The sequence below is a fragment of the Xiphophorus hellerii genome, chromosome 1 (assembly GCF_003331165.1).
Source record: "Xiphophorus hellerii strain 12219 chromosome 1, Xiphophorus_hellerii-4.1, whole genome shotgun sequence".
NCBI classification, from domain to species: Eukaryota; Metazoa; Chordata; class Actinopteri; order Cyprinodontiformes; family Poeciliidae; genus Xiphophorus; species Xiphophorus hellerii.
This window is the reverse complement of record NC_045672.1, coordinates 10,905,667-10,929,319: the sequence shown is the minus strand read 5'-3', so window position 1 is coordinate 10,929,319 and position 23,653 is coordinate 10,905,667. Positions and strand designations below refer to the sequence as shown.

The window sequence follows — 23,653 nt, the reverse complement described above, 5'->3', positions numbered from 1 at the left end:
TTGAAACATTTAAACATGAACTTAGTCATCAAAATCTAATATGAACGTCACTGAAGATGAGATGATAATTAGGGCAAACATGGGCTAAAGTTCGCCAGGTGAAAAGTACAACCATGACAGTGAAATTCCACAATATGGATCACTTAATGCAATCTGAAATAAAGCGGATATCTCAAATAAATTGTAAAAAATGTTTTGTTTTAACATTTTGTAGCAGACAGGAAATGAGCAAAGATGTTGTGTTCAACGTACCTTCAAAATGGGAGATCGGAACAAATGATAAAGGCATTTACAGTCTGTGCAACAGAATGCAGCGTCATGCTGCTAATAGTCTCATGCTTGAACTTGGCGTGACGCACTATGGGGATTCAGGGCTGAGAGGACTTCCTAATTTTTTTGTTTTCTATCAATTATATGGAAGCAGGAACTTATTCCAGATCTGGATTTAATACTGTACTACTGGAATAAAAATAATGAGGACTAAATATGGTCAGTACTTACTCCATTCTGTGTGTTGCAGTGTCTCGTGCCGACGATGCTTCCAGCTTCTTCGATCATCTTGAGGATGATGCCGCCGTGAACGTTACCCATAATATTGGCGTCATCTGGCAGCATAACCCTGCAGCAAAGCAACAGACTACGTGTCTGAATCTGGTGGTAATATGTCTGCATTAATAAATAATTCTGGGGTAAGATAAAGAACCCCACTACAATTGTTGGCATTATAGTTAAAGGTAGGTAAAACAAAAAAAAAGAAGAAAGACTCAAAATCAACACGCACACACGCATCCACGCAACACATAAAATCTAAATAGCTAAAGGTTATACAAACGCAGTTTTCTGTTTTGTTAATGTGGCCTGTCCATTTTGATGGACAATGCTGTCTTTATTTAATAAAGTCAGTCACACTGTTATGATGCTGTCTTGAGACATCAGTTACCAGTTTCAAGGTATACCAAACTTTTATACAATTATGGTTTCAGAAATGCAAAAAACTTCCGTCATGCTAGCAATGGGTATTTTTAATGAGGTGCCGTAAAAAGGGCCAGAATGACCCCATTTGTTTCCAGTTTTATGGAGCACAGAGTAATACATCGTGCCCCCTCCCCTACTAGTTTCTGCACACTTCCAGTCAACTGGCTGAAAGAAAATTAATACAGTTTTCCCTCATTTACAGCAAAGACACATTTGGCTGTTTCATGGTGAAAAACACAAACAGTGTTGTTATGGAAAGTAAAGGGGCACACGCTTTAAAGTCTGTTAAAAAGTCAACCTCAGAGTGACCTTCAGTGGAACAGCTTGATTAAGAAGTTAGCAATCACTTTGTTATGACAGTGTTACTCTACAAAGAACAAGGCAAGCATTTTTGATTTTTGCAATAAGCATTCACAAACTATGACTACATTTAATAACCATTTGTTTTGGGGTTTTGTTGTCGTGGTTTTTTGTGTGTGTGTTTTTTGCTCAAGTATTAGATAATAAGATTGCAACCTTCTTTAACAGCTGATATTTAGTGTTGTTTTTTCAACATTAGATATTTATTTTTTCTCCTTTAAAAAAAAAAAGCATCCAATTATGGCATGCTATACACTGTTGTATTACATTTTAGTCCAAATTCCTTGTCATTAGGCTGTGATATGTTACTTCCAAGTTATCATACAGTGATAATTCTAATTCTTGATTCTATTTAATTAGCATGGATCAAGTCAAAAGGCACAGTGCCAGTTTCTCTTTGTGATACTGGCACTGTGCCAGGCCGTAAGTGATTAGTCACAACTGAGACTGATAAAGGTTACTGCAACAGATTGTTGGATCCTTGGTGGGTTTCATTGCTAGAAAACAGTAAAGATGGAGAAAGTATCCTCTGCAGTTCTATGAAAACCTGTTCTCCTCTCTTTTACATTTGTCAAAGTTAAAGAACGGGTCTAACAAGCCCGACTAATCTTGTGAATCAGACAGTAAGTAATGCTCAACGGCAGCAGAAAGCCATTCATAATGAAAGGAAATCCACCCCATAACACCACTCTTAATCTTTTACTGTGATGTGGTTTAGTTCCCATAAAACACTCCGTTCACTCAGCTTCTCATATGAGTGCAGAAGACTACCTGTCAAACATTTTTCAGTTGGGTGGGGAAAACTAGTTTTCAGCACTGGAAATGTATGATTCAGAACGAAGCCTAGTGACTTTCACAGTAATGCACACTATAAGTATGAGATAATAAAATGGCAATAAAATCTAGTGTTGTGAAACCTGATGAGTCTGATTAACTTTTAACAGTAGTAGTATGTGGTATCAGTGGTGGTGTGGATGCTGTAACAGGTTTAGATATGAATTAAAAACTAGTTTGAAACTTAAGATCAGTGAATAGTTAATGTTTTAAATTGTTCTTTTTATGAATAGGCTAAGCGAGTTTTTAAAAAAAATGAATACAACAAAAAAAAAAGTTTATACTGTATTTCTCAGTGCAATAAAGTACCTGCTGAGTTGGAATTTCTTTACCAGCTCACATCCAGCTCCCACATCTTTACAGTCGTCCATGCAGCCTGGTTGACTTTGACTAGGCTTCCGTTTTTCCATCGCTGCTACTGTTTTGTCCACTTCATCTGCTGCCCCTGTACAATCCATCTTCACACCTTGTTTGACTCTGTTCTCTCTGGAAGCCTCCCTGCTACTGTGATCTCAGGTTTTGACAACGTTCTTACAACTGATGTCATGCAGGGTAAACCACACGCAGGCTTTAAAAAATGTCAAGAGACCAGACGAACGCGATCTTGGCACACGCTCATCAACAGACAAATAAAATCTGACGTCGTCAGGACAGGAAGAACAGGAAATGTGTCAAACGATGACATCACACAGTGACATGAAAAAAATTACGCAACGTTGGTCACAATTTGTTTTGTAACTACAGTAGCTGATAGTAAATAGTAAAAAGGAGCCTAGATTTTCAAGATTTTGTTTTAAAACAAAAAAACACCCTCAAGCTAATGCTTGTGTAACTCAGCACACTGTAGTTTTTTACTACGTTGTACCCACTTCTTAGTGCTTTTTATGAATTGTTAGACCTAAAGTTCTTGGAGATCTGCCTTACGATTATTTTTGTAATTTCCTGTTGAAATGTGGTTAATAAAATTCACAGCAAAAACAAAACCTTATCTCTTAGAGTTATGCTTTGCGTATTTTTGTTTGTTTTTACGCCTTTTACTATGTTGTAGCAGTCATTCTACTCTCATATGAAAAGCTTTTTTCAATTAGATTTGAAACTAGAGCACTGAAATAAGGCTGAAGCAATTTGTCTTTTGCCTTTCTTAGAATGAAACTTTTGATTTTACAAACAAATTAGCTGCTTCATTACTGGATTATTTAAAAAAAACAAAACAATGCAGTTATTGAGTGAAGAAGGCAGAGTTATCATCAGTATCAGGAGGAAAAAAACAACCCATAAATGTCTCTAGTATTTTGACAACAAAACATTTCCTTTTAGGCTATTCTCCTTTTCCCTGTAACCAAACAAGCCAACTACTTTTGCTTATTTGCATCCACACCTGCATGTGAAATGTTCTTGCTTTCTAAAATAAACACGCATGCAGTGCTCTACGACATTGTAGAGTGCAGCATGGTAGAAAGAAAGATTCAAAGAAGCGCAAAAGATCAGCTTTGGCCATTCTATACACACGTAACTTTACTGATTCTTTGATCGTCTAAATGTTCGATACATGAATCATTTCAAAGCTTCTGCAGGCTTAAAAGCTGAAATGTTTCAAGTTCTGACTGCTTTAAACTTGTTAAACTGGACACAATCATGTATCCTAATCAGTACTCTTAAGTTTATTTTCTGAGAAAGGTGTTTCATAAAACGGCCAGTATACAGTGCCTTGCAAAAATATTCATACCTCTTTTACAGTTTATGTCATAGACCAATACAACGTATTGCATAGGGATTAGGAAGATTATGTGTGGCATAATCTTCCAATCAGCTTTGCACCTCTAGCATGCTGGGTTCATCTCTCCAATCTTTGCACATTCTTCTTTGTAAAACAGCCCAAGCACAACTTGCCACAAATTCTAAACTAGACAGAACTCTGAACTTTGACAGAGCCACTCTTACACTTGAATTTGCATACCTCTGTCTCTGTGCCAATTGTTTTGCTGCTCTCAAAAAGGTTTTCATACAGGATTGTTTAGATTGATCCATCCCCTCATCAACTCCAACCAGTTTCCAAATCCCTGCTGAGGAAAAGCCTTCAGACACCATAAATCTTAGTCTTAATTTCTCTCTTAAAATCCCAGTAGAATACATTGACATTTGTGTTTTTACCTGACAAACATGTTGAAATACTTATTTTGATTCAATTGCCGTAATAACGAAGATTCAATCTACCGTCACAATGTAAAAACCCAATGGCATTAGTAGGTTAAACAATGAAACTGTATGCTATTGGTTAGCTTGATGCTAGACTGGGATGCGACGACCTCAGATATAAGAGACACAATATTTTAGTTATGTAGCGCCCTCTGCAGGCGAAAGAGAATAGCTACATGGTGAGTTTATTCATAGAAGGATTTTTTTTAATACACCGGCTATTAGATTAGCATTCATTACAGTGCAGTCTGCTGAATAACTGTTTCTTTCTATGTCGTTCTTCTGGACAATATCTTTAAAAACATAAGACCAAAGATTTTTCAGGAATCACGGGAGAGGAGATATCGATCTCTTGTTTTTAAAAATGCACCTTATTTTTGCTGTTAGGCTACAGCGAGCTGCCTCTGGCCGCTAAAGCGCTTCCTGCCCAGGAGGAAGCGCTTTAACGGCCGAGCAACGGTCATCACACAGCTAAGATCCTTAAGACACCAGTCGCAGGGTTATAATAAACCGAAGCAGAATACACATTGTGGAGCGCTGACTTTAAAAAAAAAAAGGCAGTGTTTTCATGGACGAAGTGGACATCTTGTGTTAGGATGAGACCCAAGCGGCGGATTATCCGGGTTATCATCCGGGTGAACAAACGGTCACACGGCGGCGCGAGCAAAAAAAAAAAAGGGCTGTGCTCAACATTACCAAGCTAGCCTTACCTTCAATCCCGCATTAGGAAATGAACCATGGACGTCGTACCTGCATAACTGGAGGGAGGATGCTTCGTCCATCCCCGGCGACGACATGGTTTAGTCTCCCCTGGACTGCCGGTTGTCGTGTTCCTGCGTGATGCGGAGAGAAATCAGGCAGACTCTCCCCTCCCACGGCGGCGTTCCAGGGCTGCTGTGGTCACCGTGTCTCTTTCAGGACCGTTTCGAAGGGGAAAGTAACGGAAACCGCCAAAAATATTGACCAGATTATTCAAATATTTTTAACAAAGTCCATATGCTTGGTTTACACTTTATAAAGTAAAGGGAACTTGACTGGCGTTTATATTCCGACCTAATGCCGGTGAAATAAGATGTCGTTGTGCAGTAGAAACTGAAACTATGTCAGTACTTTAACTCACCAGAGGGGGGGCAGCAGAGACCGCTCAAACATCGCCCTCACCAGTGTTACATTTTATTATGTCTATAGGTGGCGCGTTTGGACTAAACATTTGTCCCACAGCAGACGTGTTCATAACACAGTGTGATTAATTATTTATTCAATAAAATGCCCATGTTGATTCACATTCTATGCTTATTTGGCACCAACATGCAATGTTACATTAATCAATCTTTATTTATAGAGTCTCTTTTTAACAGGCAAAGAAATCAGTCGATGTGCTTTACACAACTAAAATTCAACAGATGAAATACATTTCCCTCAATATGCAGTAGTTTGAAAAAATGAAAGCGAACTCCAAATTATAAAAAACTGTTTAAATAAGCTTTAAAAATAAGGAAATGGTGGTGAAAAGCACAATATATTAAAATTACACCTGCTTACAAACCAGAACATAGGATTTTTAAAATCCTTTTTATGGTGTCTTTTTATTTATTTATTTATTTTTCTTAGCTCTTAAATCCAGTTTCCCTTCAATTTTAGCTTTTATTTTATTTTTTTTTTTAATACTTTATATTGATTTTATTTTTTCATTAATTCATTGTTTTTTAATGCAGCAAGCGAATCTCCACTAAGTGTGCACAAAGAGAAAAACAAAACAACTCAAGACGTAACCACGACATCGTAGTGTTATTTATTTACATCATATACACAATAGGTGCTGCAAACAGCACAAGTACAGCACGTCCCCCAAAAAAGATACTCTTACAGAGACATTTAATGTCTACAAAGTTCATTTGCACTGGACTCAGAACTCTGAAGTCTTTCGTGCAAATCCGTACACATAATGACCCCTTGGGTCTTACAGGGCTGTTTCAATAGCCCTTCATCATTCAGTCCAGCGAGAGGACTAAATATTGAACGTATACATACATGCGGATTTAAGAAGAATACGACTGTCTAACATTGTCAACTTACACAAGACAACGGACCTGCGCGCAAAACTCAAGTATATAATACTTAATCAAATCACTTCAACAATAAGTTCTAAGGAACAATACGTATTTACAAGTAATTCAACTTAACAGTAACACATCATAATAGCAGGATTAAAGACTCCTCGTCTTTAAAGATGAGGGATCTTGAACTGCGGAGCTCTACCAGGGTCTCCACACAGCAACGCGGACTGGCTGCGGGCCTGACTGCGCTCGGCCGGCTGCCTGACGCTGGCTGGCTCTCCAGACTGGCGCTGACGCACGTTTTCAGAGTCAGGAGTTTTTGATGGAGCAGAGGGAAAGCCCTGGCGTTATGGGCGCAGCATTTCAGGCAGGTCGGCGCGCTGTTCGCAGACATAGACTTCTGGACGAAGTCCTCGACTCGCTGGCGCGCCTCTTCGTCCAGGTTGGTTTTGGGGAGTAGAGCGGGGACGCGCTGGAGGCAGGCTTTGAAACCTTCTCTGTAGCTGTCTGCTGGGCCTGAAGAGACAAATAAACGTGAGTTTTGGTGTTCACAAATGGAGCCCAGGGCTTAAGTACTGATTAAAATGATTTAAAGGCGCAGAATTCTTACTCACTTTTGACGTTAACAGCGGGAATGTCACTGAGGAACTTCACGGTCATTTCCAGGATGTCGGCTTTCTCCAGCTTGGAGTAGCGGGTTTTCTGTTAAGAAAAACACAAAAGCGAATGTTAAACACGCAGAGCTCAAACTTATCTTGAGTTTTTGGAGCCACATTTTAACTTCACGTATGATAACATTAGAATGGAGAGGCTTACGTCTCTGCCTGTGAGGGGAAGAATGAGATTCTTCAAGTGGTTCAGGCTGTCGTTGATGCGGGCGCGCCTTCGTTTTTCCATTAGTGGTTTCATAGTCTGAAGAGAACACAGAGAGTTTGAGTTTACATTCATATGGCTAAAATTTGGAGCTGATCCAAGAAAATCCAGTCATTTAGCTTACCTTTCTCAACTCCAGAGCCTCTTTCCTTTTGGCCACAGTCAGCCTTGGAGAAAAAGACTGGAGAGCGTCATAGATCGTGTTTGGAGACATTTCGCAGTGTCGTCTTTGAACCACAGAAGCGTTCAAGAGCTAGATCGGGGAGGATTGTGTCTCTAACGGACTGACGGTTCGGTATTTATCCAAGTCTGAGGCGTCGGCTTCCGTGCGTCACGGGTACGCCCCCAAGCCGACTCAAACGATCCGGACAGGCCCGTATGCGACAAAAAACAACACAAAAGCACTGAATTTAATAAGATAACCATCTGTTCACAATTTTTTAAAACATGTCAAAATAAATTGCGTGTCTGCTACTTGATCCGCAGACATAAACCAAACAAAAGCTGCGTCAGAAAGCTGGAGAAATCAGTGCGTAAAGACGCACAACATTGCAAATCATAGGGTGGATTATTTATCCTACCAGAAACAAATTTTCAAAACTCCCAAACAGACATCAACACCACCTTTTCTTTTATGTTTAGTGGTTGAATTATTTTACGATTCATTCTTTGAACATAAACTCTAATATTAGTGCGTAATTGCGCACGCTAAGAATATAAACAAAACACAGCTTTGGTGCTTCTCGAAGTTTTGACATAAACAATAAGCAACTTGAAATAAAATGTTTTAATTTGTGTATACGTATTTCCAAACAACATTTCTATAACTCACAGATAAGACTTTTGAATCGCTGCATGTCCTGGTGTAATTTGATTATAATTACGTTTAACCCTAAATGTTCCCTTTTCTGATCTTCTCTGGTCAAAGTTTAAATTGTTCCATGTATTTTGAATGAAAATCCAGACCATAGCAGGATGCAGTACGTGCATCACTCACATAGGGGTCAGGTTTGTGTGTGTTTATAAAATTATCCCCTCAAACACACACTCCTTCTCCGATCACACACCCAAGCCACGCTACTTTTATATAACATCTGCTCCTATACTTTGACAACAATAGCTTAGCAAATCCATATGACGTTTTTATGCAGTTTTTGTCTGGGGGTCTGGGGGGTCTGGGGGGGGTCACTACCTGTAGGGAGTGTCCGACTCCAGCTACCGCTTCAAGCAGAAAGTGGGGGCCGAAAAATCTTGGGGATAAAGCGGGGTTGGGGATGTTCGTTTACCACAGCTTTTGCTTAAAATAAAATTCACACCATTTTGATTTTTTCCTCTTTTTTTTTTCCAGAACTTGAATTTTGCGAAAGTTTAAGTCGAGTTTGACACGAAGTATTCGTTGAGTACGCGACGTGTCTCTTTCAATTCTCTGCAAACGAACATCTGAAGTGTGCACCAGTGTTTCTGGTTTTGAATAAAAACTGAAGCGACACAACAGCCCATCAAATGCCTCTGCACTCAGGGGAACCACGCGCGCAGCACGCGCCACGGGGACCAGATGGCTGTCTGTTACCAATCCCCGACCCCACCCTCACCCTGTACCTCCATCTTACCACCACCATCTCTCCTCCCCCATTCATCTCCTGCGTCGTGGCTCTCGGTCCCACCGATTCTCACCCGAGGCAGTGGGACACGCGCGTGCACCTTCCCCCACCCCCTCACCCACGGCGACCCACCCCCAGCCCAAACTTCAAATTCAAGACACATGATCTCCACGCAGTTTTGGCTTGGGTATTCCGTCTGCACGCATCTCATAGGTCCGTTCTATTCCGGTCCAATCATGACACGCCATTCTCCCACTCCCCCGCCTCCATGTTACTCTTCCTTAGATGCCAGTCTTGGATGTTTTTCAGCGTCCAAGCTATCGTTAAAGCGTGTTCAACGGTTCTGAACATTTTCAGTTTTATGTGGACACTAAAGGTGACAATATATATATATATCGTGTTACGTAAGCAACGATCAGTCATTGCAATGTGGGCCAAGCATTTTATCTTCAAATTAATAGGATTTACACGACACAACATAAAACTAACCTCGATTAATTTCTTTTGAATATCTATATTTTACAATTATTTGACTCTTTCTTACAGGTGCATCTTAGTATATTAGAATAACATCAAACGTTTATTCATTTCAATGACCCAGTTTATTACAAACACATTTCAAACGTTGAATAGTGAAGATCATGTTGACGATCATAGCTTACACAAATTCAATAGACGATAAGAGTACGATTTAAAAAACATACGTATATCGACAATACAGAATTGTTAGCACTGTGGTTTGGTCTACACAAGTGTAAGATGCAAAAAAAATTGAAGAAGATAAATGTTCACAGAGCGCTGTGTCCAAGCATATTAATGCAAAGTTAAGTGGAAGGATAACATTTAGCAGAAATAGAAATAACAGCATTTACCGAAGTTAGCTTTGAAAATCTATGGTAGAAAACTATTCAAATACAAGACAAACAACACTTAAAGAGCAAAATTAAGAGTGGGTGTGTGTGGGCGTGTGTGTGTGCATGGTTGTTTGTCTTGTATGTCTCTGTGTTGCCCTGCACCAGGCTGGCGACCTGTCCAGGGTGAACCCCGCCTCTCGCCCGCAACGGAGATAGGCACCCTCAGCTCCCGACGCCACTATAGGGACAAGGGTGTAAGAAAACGGATGGATGGATGGATTTTGTGGTGAAGTAACAAAGCCAAGCCCTTTCCTGGAAACGAGCGGCACACTTGCTGCACGCGTCCCACCCCAACACCCCCAACACCAACCCCGCAGCAACAGAGGGACCGGGGGCAAAGACGGGAGGGGGTGGGAGGGTCAGCACCTCTCCGTTTTCTTCTTACGATGAGAGCCCTCTTCTTTTGTCTTTTCAGGCAAATTCAGCGTCAGGAACCCATCTGTGCGGTCAGGATAACATTGAGCCTTTGTCTGACCGTGGAGCGACACATCATGGGAATTAAGAAACACAAGCTCCAGAGCAAGTGACTTTTACCGCAGCGTGATGGGAGAGAGACGCCATACAGATTCAGTGCTTTTCTTCCCATTTAACAACAAGGCGCAGTTTTAGGTTGTTTTTTTTTTTTTTTGGTGTTCTTTTTACCGTCATAAACACGACATCAACTCCTTCAGAAACATAGAATAGATGTTCATATGGACAGGTGCAAGAGAATAAAAACTGCATGTAATGGATTTTTTTTTACACTAACTGAACTAGTGGACAATAATGATCGAGAATTTTGGAAGAATAATATCTACCAAATATGTATTTATACATAGGCGTCAAATATAAAAACTTCTTCTTTAGTTGGAAAAGCTAAAGCTCAACTGCAAAATACAACTTGCCTACTTACAGTTATGTAATTATTTTATATGAAAGATAAGCTTTATAAGTCAGCAAGCAAGCTTATAATAAAAAATCATATTAGATATTAAAAAATGATACAAAAAGTATTTGATATTTCATTTTTACAAAGTGAGATTTTAGTCCCTAATGAGATTTTAGCATTCAGAAGCATACTATTTAAAATACATTGTATTGCAGTTTTGTGTTTGTGTACGAAAATATATTTTACGTTGTTATATTGACCTACTGTCGCTTCTATCCAGGGAAGCCGCCAGGAATCTTGGTCTGTTACAATTTCTTGAGTCTACCTGACCATCAAAAGCGTCACAATTTTAAAGGCTTGCCTTGCTTTCTTTGGTCCAATACTGATACTAGCACAATATTTACTGCTCGTGAATTTTACATGCAACAATCTGCATACAGTATGCAAATAGGTTGCTTAATTTTTTTTAATCACATTTAGATTACTGAAAGATCTCTCCCTATGAGCAACAGTCATAGACAACTTGCAAAATATACATGAAGCAATCCAGACTTTCTCAAAAAATGCTAAGTAGTTTCATATGACTTTAATAAAAAATATGTGTTTTTTCATATTTGTTAACTCCTCCACTAGACCCAGTCTAGTGTGGCTGGATTAGTCTGGGATAATTTTCATTCAACCACAATGTTTGTTTCCGATAAGAAAACAAACACTTGAAAGACAAGAAAATAATGTAAGAGGAATATTATTTTTTATTTTTAAATCTCTTTTCAATGAAATTGGCTTAAAATTCTTCATTTTGACAATTGTCTTTCAATAAGCTGTGAAAAATTCTTGATTGCCGCTTACAGCAGCGCAGCTTTTTGAACGTTTCCACTGGTATCCCGAGGACTTTGGTAAGGAAGTCCAGGTCTTTGAGGTTGAATGGTCTCCATGCCATCACCCTAATCTTTAGCTCCGCCAAATTCAAGCTGGGACACTGGTTGGACCAGTTCCACAACAGAAACCAGAAATGTAAGCCGTTGTTTTGTTCAATCTGTTGAAGTAAGTCATTTTTCTTGTAGAACAAAATGGCTCAGTACGAAGATTCACTCAGTCTGAATCTGGAACAAAAAAATCTTTCTACATCCAAAATTTTCTACATTCAAAATACAAACTTTGAGAAGTTTGTATTTTTGTCTTATGTTATGTAGAAAATATATCAGTGTATTTCAAGCTGATAAAGGCTCATAAAAGACAACCAAGCTCATAAAAGACAACCTTTTAACAAACTCTAGTTAAAAGCTTGGAAATAAAAGGATTGTGCAGCGGATCTTCAAAAAAGGAGGCTTAATTAACAAAATCTTTCATCAGACCATTTCTTATTCTGTTACAGGGCTGTGGCAGCATAGGCTGTAAAAAAGGACACAAACCTTGGCCGAGTGACAGATAAGGCCACCTCAGGTGTTAACATTGGGTCATATAACCATTGTAGATTTTGTTGAATGCTTAGGGTTGTTGTCTTGCTGGAGGCTGAACCTCCAGCCCAGACTCAAGTCTTTTGCAGCCTCTAACAGGTTTTCTGCAGGCTTGCAGATTTATTGCCATCCACCTTACCAGAAACTGAACAGCTTCCCTGTCCCTGCTGAAGTAAAGAGTAACCACAGCATGACACTTCCCTTATCATTTCTTACAGAGGCGACAGTGTTTTCAGAGTGACATGTAAATTTATACCACAAGGTTTGCATGCACAGTGGCGCAGTTAGTAGCAGCTGTTGCCTTGCAGCAAGAAGGTCCTGGGTTCGATTCCCGGCCCGGGGTCTTTCTGCATGGAGTTTGCATGTTCTCCCTGTGCATGCGTGGATTCTCTCCGGGCACTCCGGCTTCCTCCCACAGTCCAAAAACATGACAGTTAGGCTAATTGGTCTCTCTAAATTCTCCCTAGGTGTGCATGGTTGTTTGTCCTGTCTGTTTCTGTGTTGCCCTGCGACCGACTGGTGACCTGTCCAGGGTGAACCCTGCCTCTTTCCAGGAACGTTAGCTGGAGATAGGCACCAGCACCCCTCCTGACCCCTCTAAGGGACAAGGGTGTACAGAAAATGGATGGATGGGTTTGCATGCATACCAAGCTGTGTGGTCAAAATGTTGCAACATTTAAGCATAAACATTGCATATGGATTTCTTTCAACAATGCCTATTTGCCAAAGAACAGGATGTGGAGCACAACTAAGCTGCCTTCTAGACAGATTTTCCTATGTAAATTTAAACTGTGAATTTGTGCAGCTCCTCCAGTGCTACTTTAGATCTTTTGACTGATTAGCTAATGTTCCTCTTCGGTTGGGTCATACTCTTCAGCTGCCGATGGATTGAACAGTGAGGCGTTCAAAGCATGGCACATTATTTGTGAAGGAGACTAAATACAAATGCAGGTGGTAGCAGCAGAGTGCAGAGGATTTTTTGATGGGTTGTGGACATTGATGTCAGAGAAAGGACAAACAATGTTTTACCAAGGTTTACCAAGAGCCATCCCAAACATGGCTCTGTGTTTGGGATGAACGAGTTTTAAACCATTTTCCCAAGATGGGAAGTAGCCTGCTCAGTTCGGGTTTGAAAGTTTGAAGTTTACTATTGCAACATTAAAAAAAAATTTATTTGTGAGGGGAAAAAATATCCACTTTAATCTCCTATTACCAACCCAATAAAATACCAATAGCAATAAAATTTATTTCAGCTTGTTGTAATGTGACAAAATGTGAAAAGTTTTTTTTTATTTTAAAAATAACCATGATTATCTTTTAGAAGATCTCAATATTAAAGTCCTCATCACGTTTTTGTTTGTTTTTTTATAATTAAAAAAATGCGGTAATGAATTTACAGCGTTCCCATCTTTAGTGAAATTAAAGACACACAATATACAGTACAGACCAAAAGTTTGGACACACTTTCTAATTGAATTCAATGAGAAGGTGTGTCCAAACTTTTTGTTTGGACACACCTTTTGTTTGTCTACATTACTCGTAGAAAATCATTTTTGCAGTGGACGTGCACTTGTGTCTTAATTTAGACCGTATATGGAAATAAATAGTTCATATACAATATAATATTGGCTGAGTTGTTTTCTGAACTTAACTCATGTTAAATTAAAACCATTAGATTTCCTCTTACTTGTGGAGAGGTCCCTGACATTTATATTTGGCTTTAAAGCTGGAATTAATTTTAATGAAGGGCTACTAAAACAAAGAGGATTGAGACGTACAATGGCTGCTTGTGTTTCCTAAGTTGGAATCGCTCCTGTTCTCCGGGTGGCTCCCTTCACACGCATCTTCTCCACAGTTTTGGCGGAAACCAGAGAGGCGCCTATTCCATCAGCAACAATAGGCCAGCTGCTCATCAGCACCAGCTTGCTCTTTCTGATCTCTGGTTTTCTGCGATTGCGCGCCTTTTTTCTTCCTCCCCTCTTCCCCCCTCTTAAATCTTCTCATTAAGGTTAATGACACATCTGAGCTAATGCAAGCAACAACAACAAAAAAAAGCAAGACAGTCATTTGTGTTTAGCGTACTTTTATTCCACATCTTACATAAAACAACATCACAAATGTCAGGAAACAAGTGTTTCTATATGTCACAAATGGGAAATTAATACTTATATTGAACACATAGTGTTTACAGACTGTTCCGTTGCACAGACCAAAATAGCTTCAAGTCCACAGTGCAACCCTCCAAAATAAATAACCCCTGGGGTTTTACAAATGTGTTGTCTACCACCCGTCTTTTTTGAAACCCCAACGAGGATTGCTTTCTAAAACGTTCATAGACTTCAGTTTGTTTGCGATCTGTGCTTCATGACCTTCAGGCAGTCAACGCCGACACGAGTCAAAAGCAAAATTAGCGCATTACATATGCACAGCAGTTTCATCGATTATTCAGTGCTAGAACGACGGAATGCGTACAATAAACATAAGAACAGGCAAAAATAATTTGACAAAGATGGGATAAATGCCCAATAGATTCTACCAAGGCCTCCACATGACAGCGCTGACCGGCTGCTGGAGGGCCTGCGCTCGGATGGGGGCCTCGGCTCCCAGGTCGCTCCGGGACTGGCTCTCAAGTCTGGAGCTGAAGCTGGACTTGAGGCTCAAGAGTCTGTGTTGGATCTGAGGGAGAGTCCTGGAGCTCTGGGCGCAGCAGTTCAGGCAGGTCGGTGTGACTGTGCTGGACATGGTCTCCTGGATGAAGTCGTTCACGCGCCGGCACGCGTCCTGGTCCAGGCTGGATTTGGGCAGGCAGAGCGGAGACCCGCTGGAGACAGGCTTTGTAACCCTCTCTGTAACTGTCTGCAGAGTCTGGAGGGAGAAGATTGGAGATATGATTAGTGGGCCGCTTTCACCAAGAAGAATATTCCGAGAGAAAAAAAGAGGTCAGTGGAATAGAGCCTCTTAGTGGGTTATCGCGCTCACCTTTGACCGGAGAGGAAGGAAGATCTCTGAGGAAGCGCACGGTCATCTCCAGAATATCAGCCTTCTCAAGCTTGGAGTAACGCGCGTTGTCTTTGCCAACAAGAGGCAAAATCAGGCTCTTCAAGTGACTGAGGCTGTCATTGATGCGAGCGCGTCTTCTTTTCTCCAGCAAGGGCTTCAAAGTCTGGTAAGGAATAACAATGATTGTAAATTTCACAGCTCTTTCGTTCATCTCATTTTCCGAGTGCTCACTGCTTGTTCGGAATCTCTCGTTTTCTTACCTTTCTGAGTTCGTGGGCCTGTTTTCTCTGGGCCACAGTGGAGCGCGCAGGAAGAGGCTGGCCAGCCTCGGCGGAGATGCTCGGACTCATTTCGTTCGCTTGTAGCAGTTGTGCTTGTTTGTACTTTCTCCTGGAGGAGCTGAGCTCGAGTGTGACAGAGTGCTGGAGAGCCTCCTATTTATGTGGCTCCGGGGCGTCAGAGGGGAGGGAACGCAAGCTATTGTGCTTGAGGGGTGGGAGTGTTTTTGGAGGAGGCCGGGGGGGAGTCCATGCCTTTGGGGGAAATGAGCAGAGTTGCTGTCTGACCATCTGGTCCCCGTTGGGGACCCGCGTTTGTACACTGGTATGCAGAGTTTCGTTACACATGTTTCGCTCTCTTGTTTTTATTGTGTGTGTGTGTGTGTGTGTGTGTGTGTGTGTGTGTGTGTGGGGGGGGGGGGGGGGTGTGGGGGTGTGTGTGTGTGTGTGTGTGTGTGTGTGTGTGTGTGTGTGTGTGTGTGTGTGTGTGTATTTGTTTGAATTCAAAGCTCTATCGTCCAACCGAGATCAAATTGCACATGAGCCCTGTAACCGAAATGCTTCTGGCTTTCAAGGTCTAAAAACTCAGTTTATTAATTTGAAAGAAAATGTGCTTTCTTTCCCACGCCTTTTGTTAATAAAATTGGGACTTAAGTAACAATTATCTATATAGGCTGATATTTCATTTTACCTCGTAGTTCATGAATGAACCAGTTAAACTGTATCCTTTTGAAAGCAGAAAGCTACCTTATTGGATGCTTATCATTAAAAAGTTAGATTAAAACGATAAAAGCGTCAATGTCCTTGAGATACTATGTGCTTATAGAGTCAGTTTACGTCCCGCCACAACAAAACACGCAATGCCAAATGTGAATCTAAAGTGACGAGATTAATCTATTCAACAACAACAACAACAACAAAAAGGGAACCAGATACCCAAGCCACGCCATGTATGGATTAACATCTGCTTATGGGCCCCCAGAAGAGCCTGATCAATTATCAACGGGATGGAGTTAAAACGGACAGAGATTTGCACTTTCACGGATGTGTATGTTGAAAAGGAGACGATATATAAAATATAAAATCTTCATATTATATATATAAAAAAATATGTAGATAACACAGTTATTGGTGCAGTGGTTAAAGGTGAGTATTTAAATTTGGGAGACTTACAAAGCATCTCTTCATAAATATGTTCCGTAAAACATATAAACGCGCAATAAGAGCCCAAATCCTCAATAAAATTCTCAATATTTCAGACGACGCAACTTTTTTGTTTTTCCTGAAAGATTTAATGAGTTTAATTTAATCTTTGATTTTGGTGACGCAGACTCGGAGCTGACGGTGGGATTCACGCGTTCGGCACGCGCCACGATGGGCGCAACAGATGGGAACCTTCCCCTCATGACATCCCCCACCCTCCCAAACCACAGACCCTCTCTCTCCCTCCCTCTTCCCCATGTCTGCCTCCGCTCCACCGCTCCCCTGATGCATGTTCCCGCCGTCAGCATCCAGACTCCGGCTCCGTGCGCCACAGTAACAAATGCGCTATTGTGCCTCGATTATTTTACTGCTAAGGTCATATATTTACAAGAAACCGTGATCTAGTGTCTGCGGCTACAATTTCACAAAACAAAATTTAAAAAAATCTTCATAATTTTATGCGTAATCTAATCTTCAAATGGAGCAAATTACATTTTTACGCGCAACATTCGCCTACTAAATTAAGCCAACAGTCTTTAACAGTGAAACAGTGCTTGAATATGTGTCCATAAGCGATTCGACATCAAATCGTTGTTATGCTCAAAAATGTCATTATAGAGGTAAAGATGATGCTGGTCTTTGTCACGCCCTTACAGATAGGGGGTTTTGCACGCGCCCTGCCCCATGGGGCCCCCAAATAACTGCCATCTTCTCCTGTCTGCTTGGGAACTGGTCCTTTCAGATAAGACCCAAAAAAAAAAAAAAACGTGGAAGAGGGGCATCGGTTGGAACCTTTTTTGTCTTGGTTTCAGCGTCGGTATCCATCTGCGCAAGCCTGGAGCGAAGTGATCCTTTGTTGAAGTACGGACAGAAAACATGTGGAATCAGTTAATCTGGAAATACGGAGAGCGATATCTAGAATTTCTTTCAGAATTAATTTAATCCAATGTGCATTTTACTTTTAGCTTTCAATCAGGAAAATAAGGAGCTCAAAAACACTGTTGGTCAGACTGTATTATCACAAATGAAACATTAATTATTACATCAATTATTAGGCCTACTTCGTTTTCAGGGTTGGACCGTGGATCAAAAAATGTTCAAAGAAACAGCAGTTCTCGGCAACAGAACATTCAAAGTCCTGCCCTTCAGTTTGGTACGTTTAGATTGTGTGAGTTCGGCATGAGACGGACACGAGCCGCAGCGCCACTGAGGCGTGACGACCACAAGCGTCTATGGGCTCCGGGATGACGCGGACGGTCTCCCAGCAGAGCCACGCAGAAGGTTCCAGACTTTTAGTTTTTTAACCTGAAAAACATCTGGCTTCCCACGCCAACATCTACGCCACCACCACCACCACCCTCCACATGGCGCTGAAGCGTCTGGGAAACATTTGCGTCTGAATTTAGCTCGGGACTGAAAAGTTGGATAAGGGGTGAAAGTAGGAAATTAACTTTCAATGTATACTTGCTGAAAAAGAATAAGAAGGACCTCCACAGTTATGATGACGGCGTAAGATAAGATAAAGGAAATAATATAATATACATAAAGGAGAGTGTGAGTAACATAATGGAGTCTGCAAAAGGTTACAAATGAATGTGAAGTTTGGTAATGTCGATAGAATGAACAGGAAAGCTTTACTTTTGCCTCAAAAGATACTCAAGGAAAAACAACTAGGAGGTGATTTTTGCCAATATGAATTTATCTTAATGCGAACAATTGTTCAAAGTATTTTAAATTATAGTCAGATTATGAGTTTGTGCTCTGTCAAACATACAACTTACCTATTTTCACATTTTGTCATGTGGTAGCCACAAATTACAGTGTATGGGTTTTTTTTTGTGCTACCATCAGAAAATACATAATTAAAGTAAAGTTGAAGGAAAATGACACGCGTTTCTTACTTTGCATAAGAAGAAACTCTGAGAAGAGTGGAGTACATCTGCATTCGGAAACGGTAAACGGGACTGGACTAAAATTTGATAAGAGGAACTTCAACGTGCAGAGTATTTTCTTCAATGTTTTTGTTTCTTTTGTTGACCATCTTCCATGGTGCTGACGTTTGACAGTATTTTCAAGGCAAAAAGCTTTTTTATTTTCTCAATTGCATCAAGCAGACGGCATTCAAAAGATTCTTAATAAATCAAAGTCAATATTAATTGCTCATAAGTGGACCAACCTATTATATAAAGAGCGAAACATTCTCAAGAAATGAAAAGGGAGGCTCAGCTCTGATGTTGCTGTCAAATTATTTTTGTATGAGACTCAACATACAAAACCAAATACCAAATAACCAACAATCAATCAAAATACCGTCGTTTTGAATAGTGTCTCATTCAGCTTTTCACATCTAAAGGGTGAATTTCTTTTGCTAATTTTCTCTACGAGAAAGGTCAAATTGGTTTGGATTGGATTAAGAATGTCCGTGAACCACAATTTTAAAGTCTGGCTACAGATTCTCAATTACATTTAAGTGTGAGCTTTGACTAGGCCATTGAAGTCTTTCACAGCTTCCCTGTTCTTGCTAAGAAAATGAACCCCTCAGCATTGTAATGCCACCACTGTGGTTATTTTGGAGATACTGTTTTTAGTGTAAGGTTGTTTCATGTACTCTCCTTCACAACTGCCATTTTGGACCTCGGAGGAAAAGAATGTTCAATTTTAGCATCGTCCTCCCAGATCAATATCTTCCACTAACATATGGGCCAGTTCTTGGAGGCCTCAGTTCTACATTTTTTTCAGATATGTATTCACTACACCTGAATTAAATGCTAAGGTTATTGTGTTTTTCCCCCCCCAAACAAAGTGTTATGCTCATAGCAAACTGTACAATTTTGGTGTTGACTGACCAGAATGCCTGACAAATGAGACTTCTTTCATTTTTTTCAACAATAATTTCCTTCATAAAGTCCTAGATTTGTGGCTCCCTGCAGCTCCTCCACAGAAATCCATTGAGATCCATTGGTCTATTGTCAGCTCATGTGGTGGCAGAAGATACAGGGACATGTGTATCCTTTCCTTTGTGACATTTTTTTTTTGCATTTCAGGCAATGAACTGAACTGCACTTTGTGCGATCTTCAGACCTTGAGACACTGCTTTATAAACTAATCCTGTTTCAAACGTCTTTCACACTATATCCCTGGAATGTCCTCTGTGTCCTTGGTGTTCTTCAGGATGTTCTTTAGTTTCTTTTAGCCTGTAGCTTCAATAGTAACAAAAAGTGAAAGACTAAAAGAGCATGGGAGTTGTTTAACTGTCATGTGAGCTAAAGTAAAAGGCGTTATCAGGTACAAGCATTTTTGGAAGGGAACTTGTTCTTGGGCTTCAGACGCTTGAACCAACCTCAATTTCATAACGCTTCTGTCACCACATGGACGGAAATTAAGAGTTTTTCTGTTAGTTTCCCCCCCCGCCCCCCTCCTGATATTTGTGATATTCTGATATGACAGTGACATGTGATTGTTTTCAATCTTTGCTCCGTCTTTGTCTCATAAAACATCAAGGAGATCGAGACTCTTCTGAAATGGCGCTCAAACTTTGGAACTAAGGTGCCTTTGTGAGACACGGCATCCCTGCTTCCTGTTTTAAAACATCTGTTTTCAGTTGCTTTTGATCAGCTGTGAGTTGACATGGGTTTTATATCGTCAGTGTTCTATTTTCGAGTCTTTTAAGTGTCTGTTTTTTTTTTTTTTTTTATTTATTTTTTTTAATTTTTAATGTACAGCATTTAGGCAAATTTACTGTTTTAAATGTGCTTTATAAATTGGGATTTTAGAATAGATGGATGTAGTTGCCATTTTAGTAAAATGTCGAAAAATAAATCTAATGGTAGTGCGTCCAGTAATTTGGAGTTATTCCAGACCTATCTCATAGAAATGAAGACCAATGAATATACAATGAAAGTACGTATATTTAAAAACTTTTCGCTGGTGGAAGATTATATTTTTCTGACCAAATTCTGTCATACAAGCATTCATTGTATAAGAGAAGATTTCCTTATCCAATTTACACACAAAGTAAAAAAAATACAGGATGGAGTTTATTTGGAACATCTAAACTAATTTCCAGACGCTTTGTCACTCTCTGGACCCTTTGTCATTGTTCCAATTTCAAAAGATGAAGCCGTCTGCAGCGCAAAGCGTCTTCCTTGAGCGTCGTTTCCATATGTAGAGGCGGAGAACTTTTTTTGCGCAGTATTCGATGGCTCAGACAGGATTTGTATGGCCAAGGAAGCCTCACCAAGCCAAAAGCCAAGCTCCAAGCTCACATCTGGTCACGCACATTTGTTATGTCTTTTTGTTTTTCTCCTCAAAGTCTCCGAAGGTAAACTCACAGCGTCGCATGGGCCTCTCTACCAATAGCTGCTGTTTCCATCCCCGACATCCTTGCGCCTCAGAGCGCGCTCCAGACGCCAGTCGGTCACTCCGCTGATGCTGTTGCGCAAGATGCGCGAAAACGGTGCTCCACACCTGACTGTGGTTTTGACTGTGAAATTCCTGACTGTGCTTCTTTGTGTTTTTTTTTTTGTTGTTGTTAAATTATGTCTCATATTAGGGGTAAGAGCAGTCCGGTGCGGTGAAGAGCGGTTTCTTAGGAGGAGTTTTCAACATTAAAGTCCTAATTGAGGGGAAATATGAGGGAGACACGAGGACACCACAAGTCAGGGTGAACAAAGGCAGCAGATGGCTTTTTCCTCTCCGCTACATTATTTTTTAAGTCACAGAGACACAGAGGCTGTTAAGAGCTGTCCGAGGGAAAATCAACGGGAGCATGCGTGAAAAGAAGAAAAAAAAAGCGACGTAAAAAATATACAGGTGTTTTTGAAATCTTAAACCTTTAGATGAGCAACATTAAAATAATTGAAAGCATAAAATGAAAGCAACATTGTTAATGATGTTGCTTTTCAATGTACAAAATTCAATTATGCAATATTAGACTTCTACCATTTTTGTTATGATCGCTATCATAGCTGACGCACAATGGATCCAGAGCCACCCGCCAGATTTGAAACAGTCAGCAAAAGAAAAAATGGCATCATTTATTTATTTTAATTTTCTAAGAAAAATAATAAACCTGATCATGTCGTGTGTTTCTGCGTAAAGGCTCAACCCAGCAGTGGGCGTGGTTTGAAACGGAGTCTCCGCCCACAAAGAGCAGCGTCCCTGTCACTGAGACCCAGAACTCTCGTGGTGTGCAAAGGGCGCTGAATGCAACTGCGACCTGCAGGACACGGACGGCTGAGCAGCGCCGGCGCCACGTCTGGTATGTGTTTATATATAACTTTAATGCAATATTCTATTTAATCGCGTGCAAACTTTGTGTCATCATATTGCTGGTGATTTGAGTTGTTATAATTCTCCGTACTTAAGGCATACTCACTACTGTTGCATAATATGAGGTCATTTAAGTTTTGATGAATGTCTTGTTTTTTGAATACCGATATTGGGTTTTTTATGTGCCAACATCGATCATAACATGTTGAACCACACATATAAGCTGCAGCCTGCCCGCTGAATTTTACATGCACATGTTAGCACAACAATTCAATCTCTGATTCTGATTCAACGACCATTTCATTTCCTTACTTATTAAACAGAGACGCTTTTCTCGGGGGTTTTCAGTGAATATTTACTATATTTCCATGTTTTCCTATATTTACAATTTTACACGTTTTTTTTTTTGTTTTTTGTTTTTTGAAAAAACATGCTTTCTGATGTTGACAAATCGTCTTGGTGTTGTTCCTAATTTTAACTGTTGATGTTGGTTTAGAAATACCACTTGCCCTGTTTCTGTCTGCCCGCTCTTAGTGGGTCTGTCTGGGTGTGAGAAAGTCTGACCATAGTTATTCTCACTGCAGCATGGATGACCGAGTCGCTGTCTGAGAAGCATCGTTTCTGAAGGGTGAGTTCAAGGACACAAAAGAGGTCTCTGTGTTAGACATGTAAATGTCCTAAGATCTATACAATGTTTGCTCAATATCATTGAAAAAAAAAAAAAAAACTTCTTCTTCTTCTTCTTCTTTCTTTTTTTATCCAGATATTAACTCACTGCGTATCTGCAACAAAATCTAAAATTCTTACTTAAGTTTATTACAACAAGTTTGTGAACATTTAAGGAAAAACATATCTAGCTATAAAACTCCCGTTAGAGCTATTACAATACATTTTTTATTCATTTCATTATTATTATTATTTTTTTTAAAAGGCAACTAAGGTCAGATGTGACGGAGTTTTGAGTGTGGATGAAAACTCATAAATTCGGTTTAATATGGCTCCAATTGAACAAATGTCCTCATGTCGATAAGACAAACAGCTCCAAATTATGTTAAAATAATCAGAAATATGTAATGAAAAAAACTGTTATACAAGTCCAAGGAAGGAAGGAAGGAAGGAAGGAAGGAAGGATCTTAAATGTATGCATGAATAAAGAATATTTCTCTTTTGTGTGTCTTTTTTCTGCTCAATAAAACTTGTCTTGTGTGGCGTGATTTCTTTTTTGGAGGGAATTTATGTTGTGATGGAGTTCTGCCCATTTATTAGAATTAGAAACAGCAATTTATTAGAATAAATGGGCGGAAATTAAAAGCTGTTCATTTCCGTCTGTCAGAATCTTGCAGCTTCATGAAGGGTTAGGTTTTTCAAAACAAATGAAATGCAATTATACTTAAATGTTGGCCTCACGCTTACACATATTGCATATTCTCTAACACAAGCTAAGATGTTGTCGTGACTTACTATTACTTTCTTCGTAATATATTTACATGGACTATACACCATGAACCCAAAACAATGCATGTTGCACATAAAATCATAACAACCTATTGCTCTGACGCTGATGGACGACTGCACGCACGCGTCCCAGTTCACCCATGCAAAAGCAATTACTGCGCGGCACGCGCCTACCAGCTGAGGTTCGGGTCAAGGCGCGAGGAGGAGAGATTTACTGTCAGTCTTTCAAACAATTTTATCGCTAGGTGAATTTGACCGGCAGCTCAAATAAAATTCAAAATGAAATCAAATCAATTAGGCAATTAGGCAAT

General features: G+C 40.1%; 3 protein-coding genes across 3 annotated transcripts in view; all 3 read right to left on the bottom strand.

The window, feature by feature from the left end:
- Window positions 1-5,441, bottom strand: part of acot7 (acyl-CoA thioesterase 7) — a 64,631-nt gene extending 59,190 nt beyond the window's left edge. Inside the window, 2 exon segments of the mRNA XM_032571457.1 lie at window positions 502-619; window positions 5,116-5,441. Of these exon segments, the coding sequence (XP_032427348.1) occupies window positions 502-619; window positions 5,116-5,162 (165 nt within the window). The 5' untranslated portion in view covers window positions 5,163-5,441.
- Window positions 5,442-6,134: 693 nt separating this feature from the next.
- On the bottom strand, window positions 6,135-7,622 carry LOC116723291 (transcription factor HES-2-like). The gene is given in 5 exon segments (XM_032568088.1): window positions 6,135-6,684; window positions 6,686-6,938; window positions 7,037-7,124; window positions 7,239-7,334; window positions 7,420-7,622. Coding segments are annotated over 5 exon segments (591 nt in total). The 5' UTR covers window positions 7,510-7,622; the 3' UTR covers window positions 6,135-6,620.
- Window positions 7,623-14,201: 6,579 nt separating this feature from the next.
- Window positions 14,202-15,533, bottom strand: hes2.1 (hes family bHLH transcription factor 2, tandem duplicate 1). Its single transcript, XM_032568745.1, is given in 4 exon segments — window positions 14,202-14,940; window positions 14,942-15,000; window positions 15,115-15,298; window positions 15,396-15,533. Coding segments are annotated over 4 exon segments (606 nt in total). The 5' UTR covers window positions 15,486-15,533; the 3' UTR covers window positions 14,202-14,667.
- Between the last annotated feature and the right edge of the window lie 8,120 nt (window positions 15,534-23,653).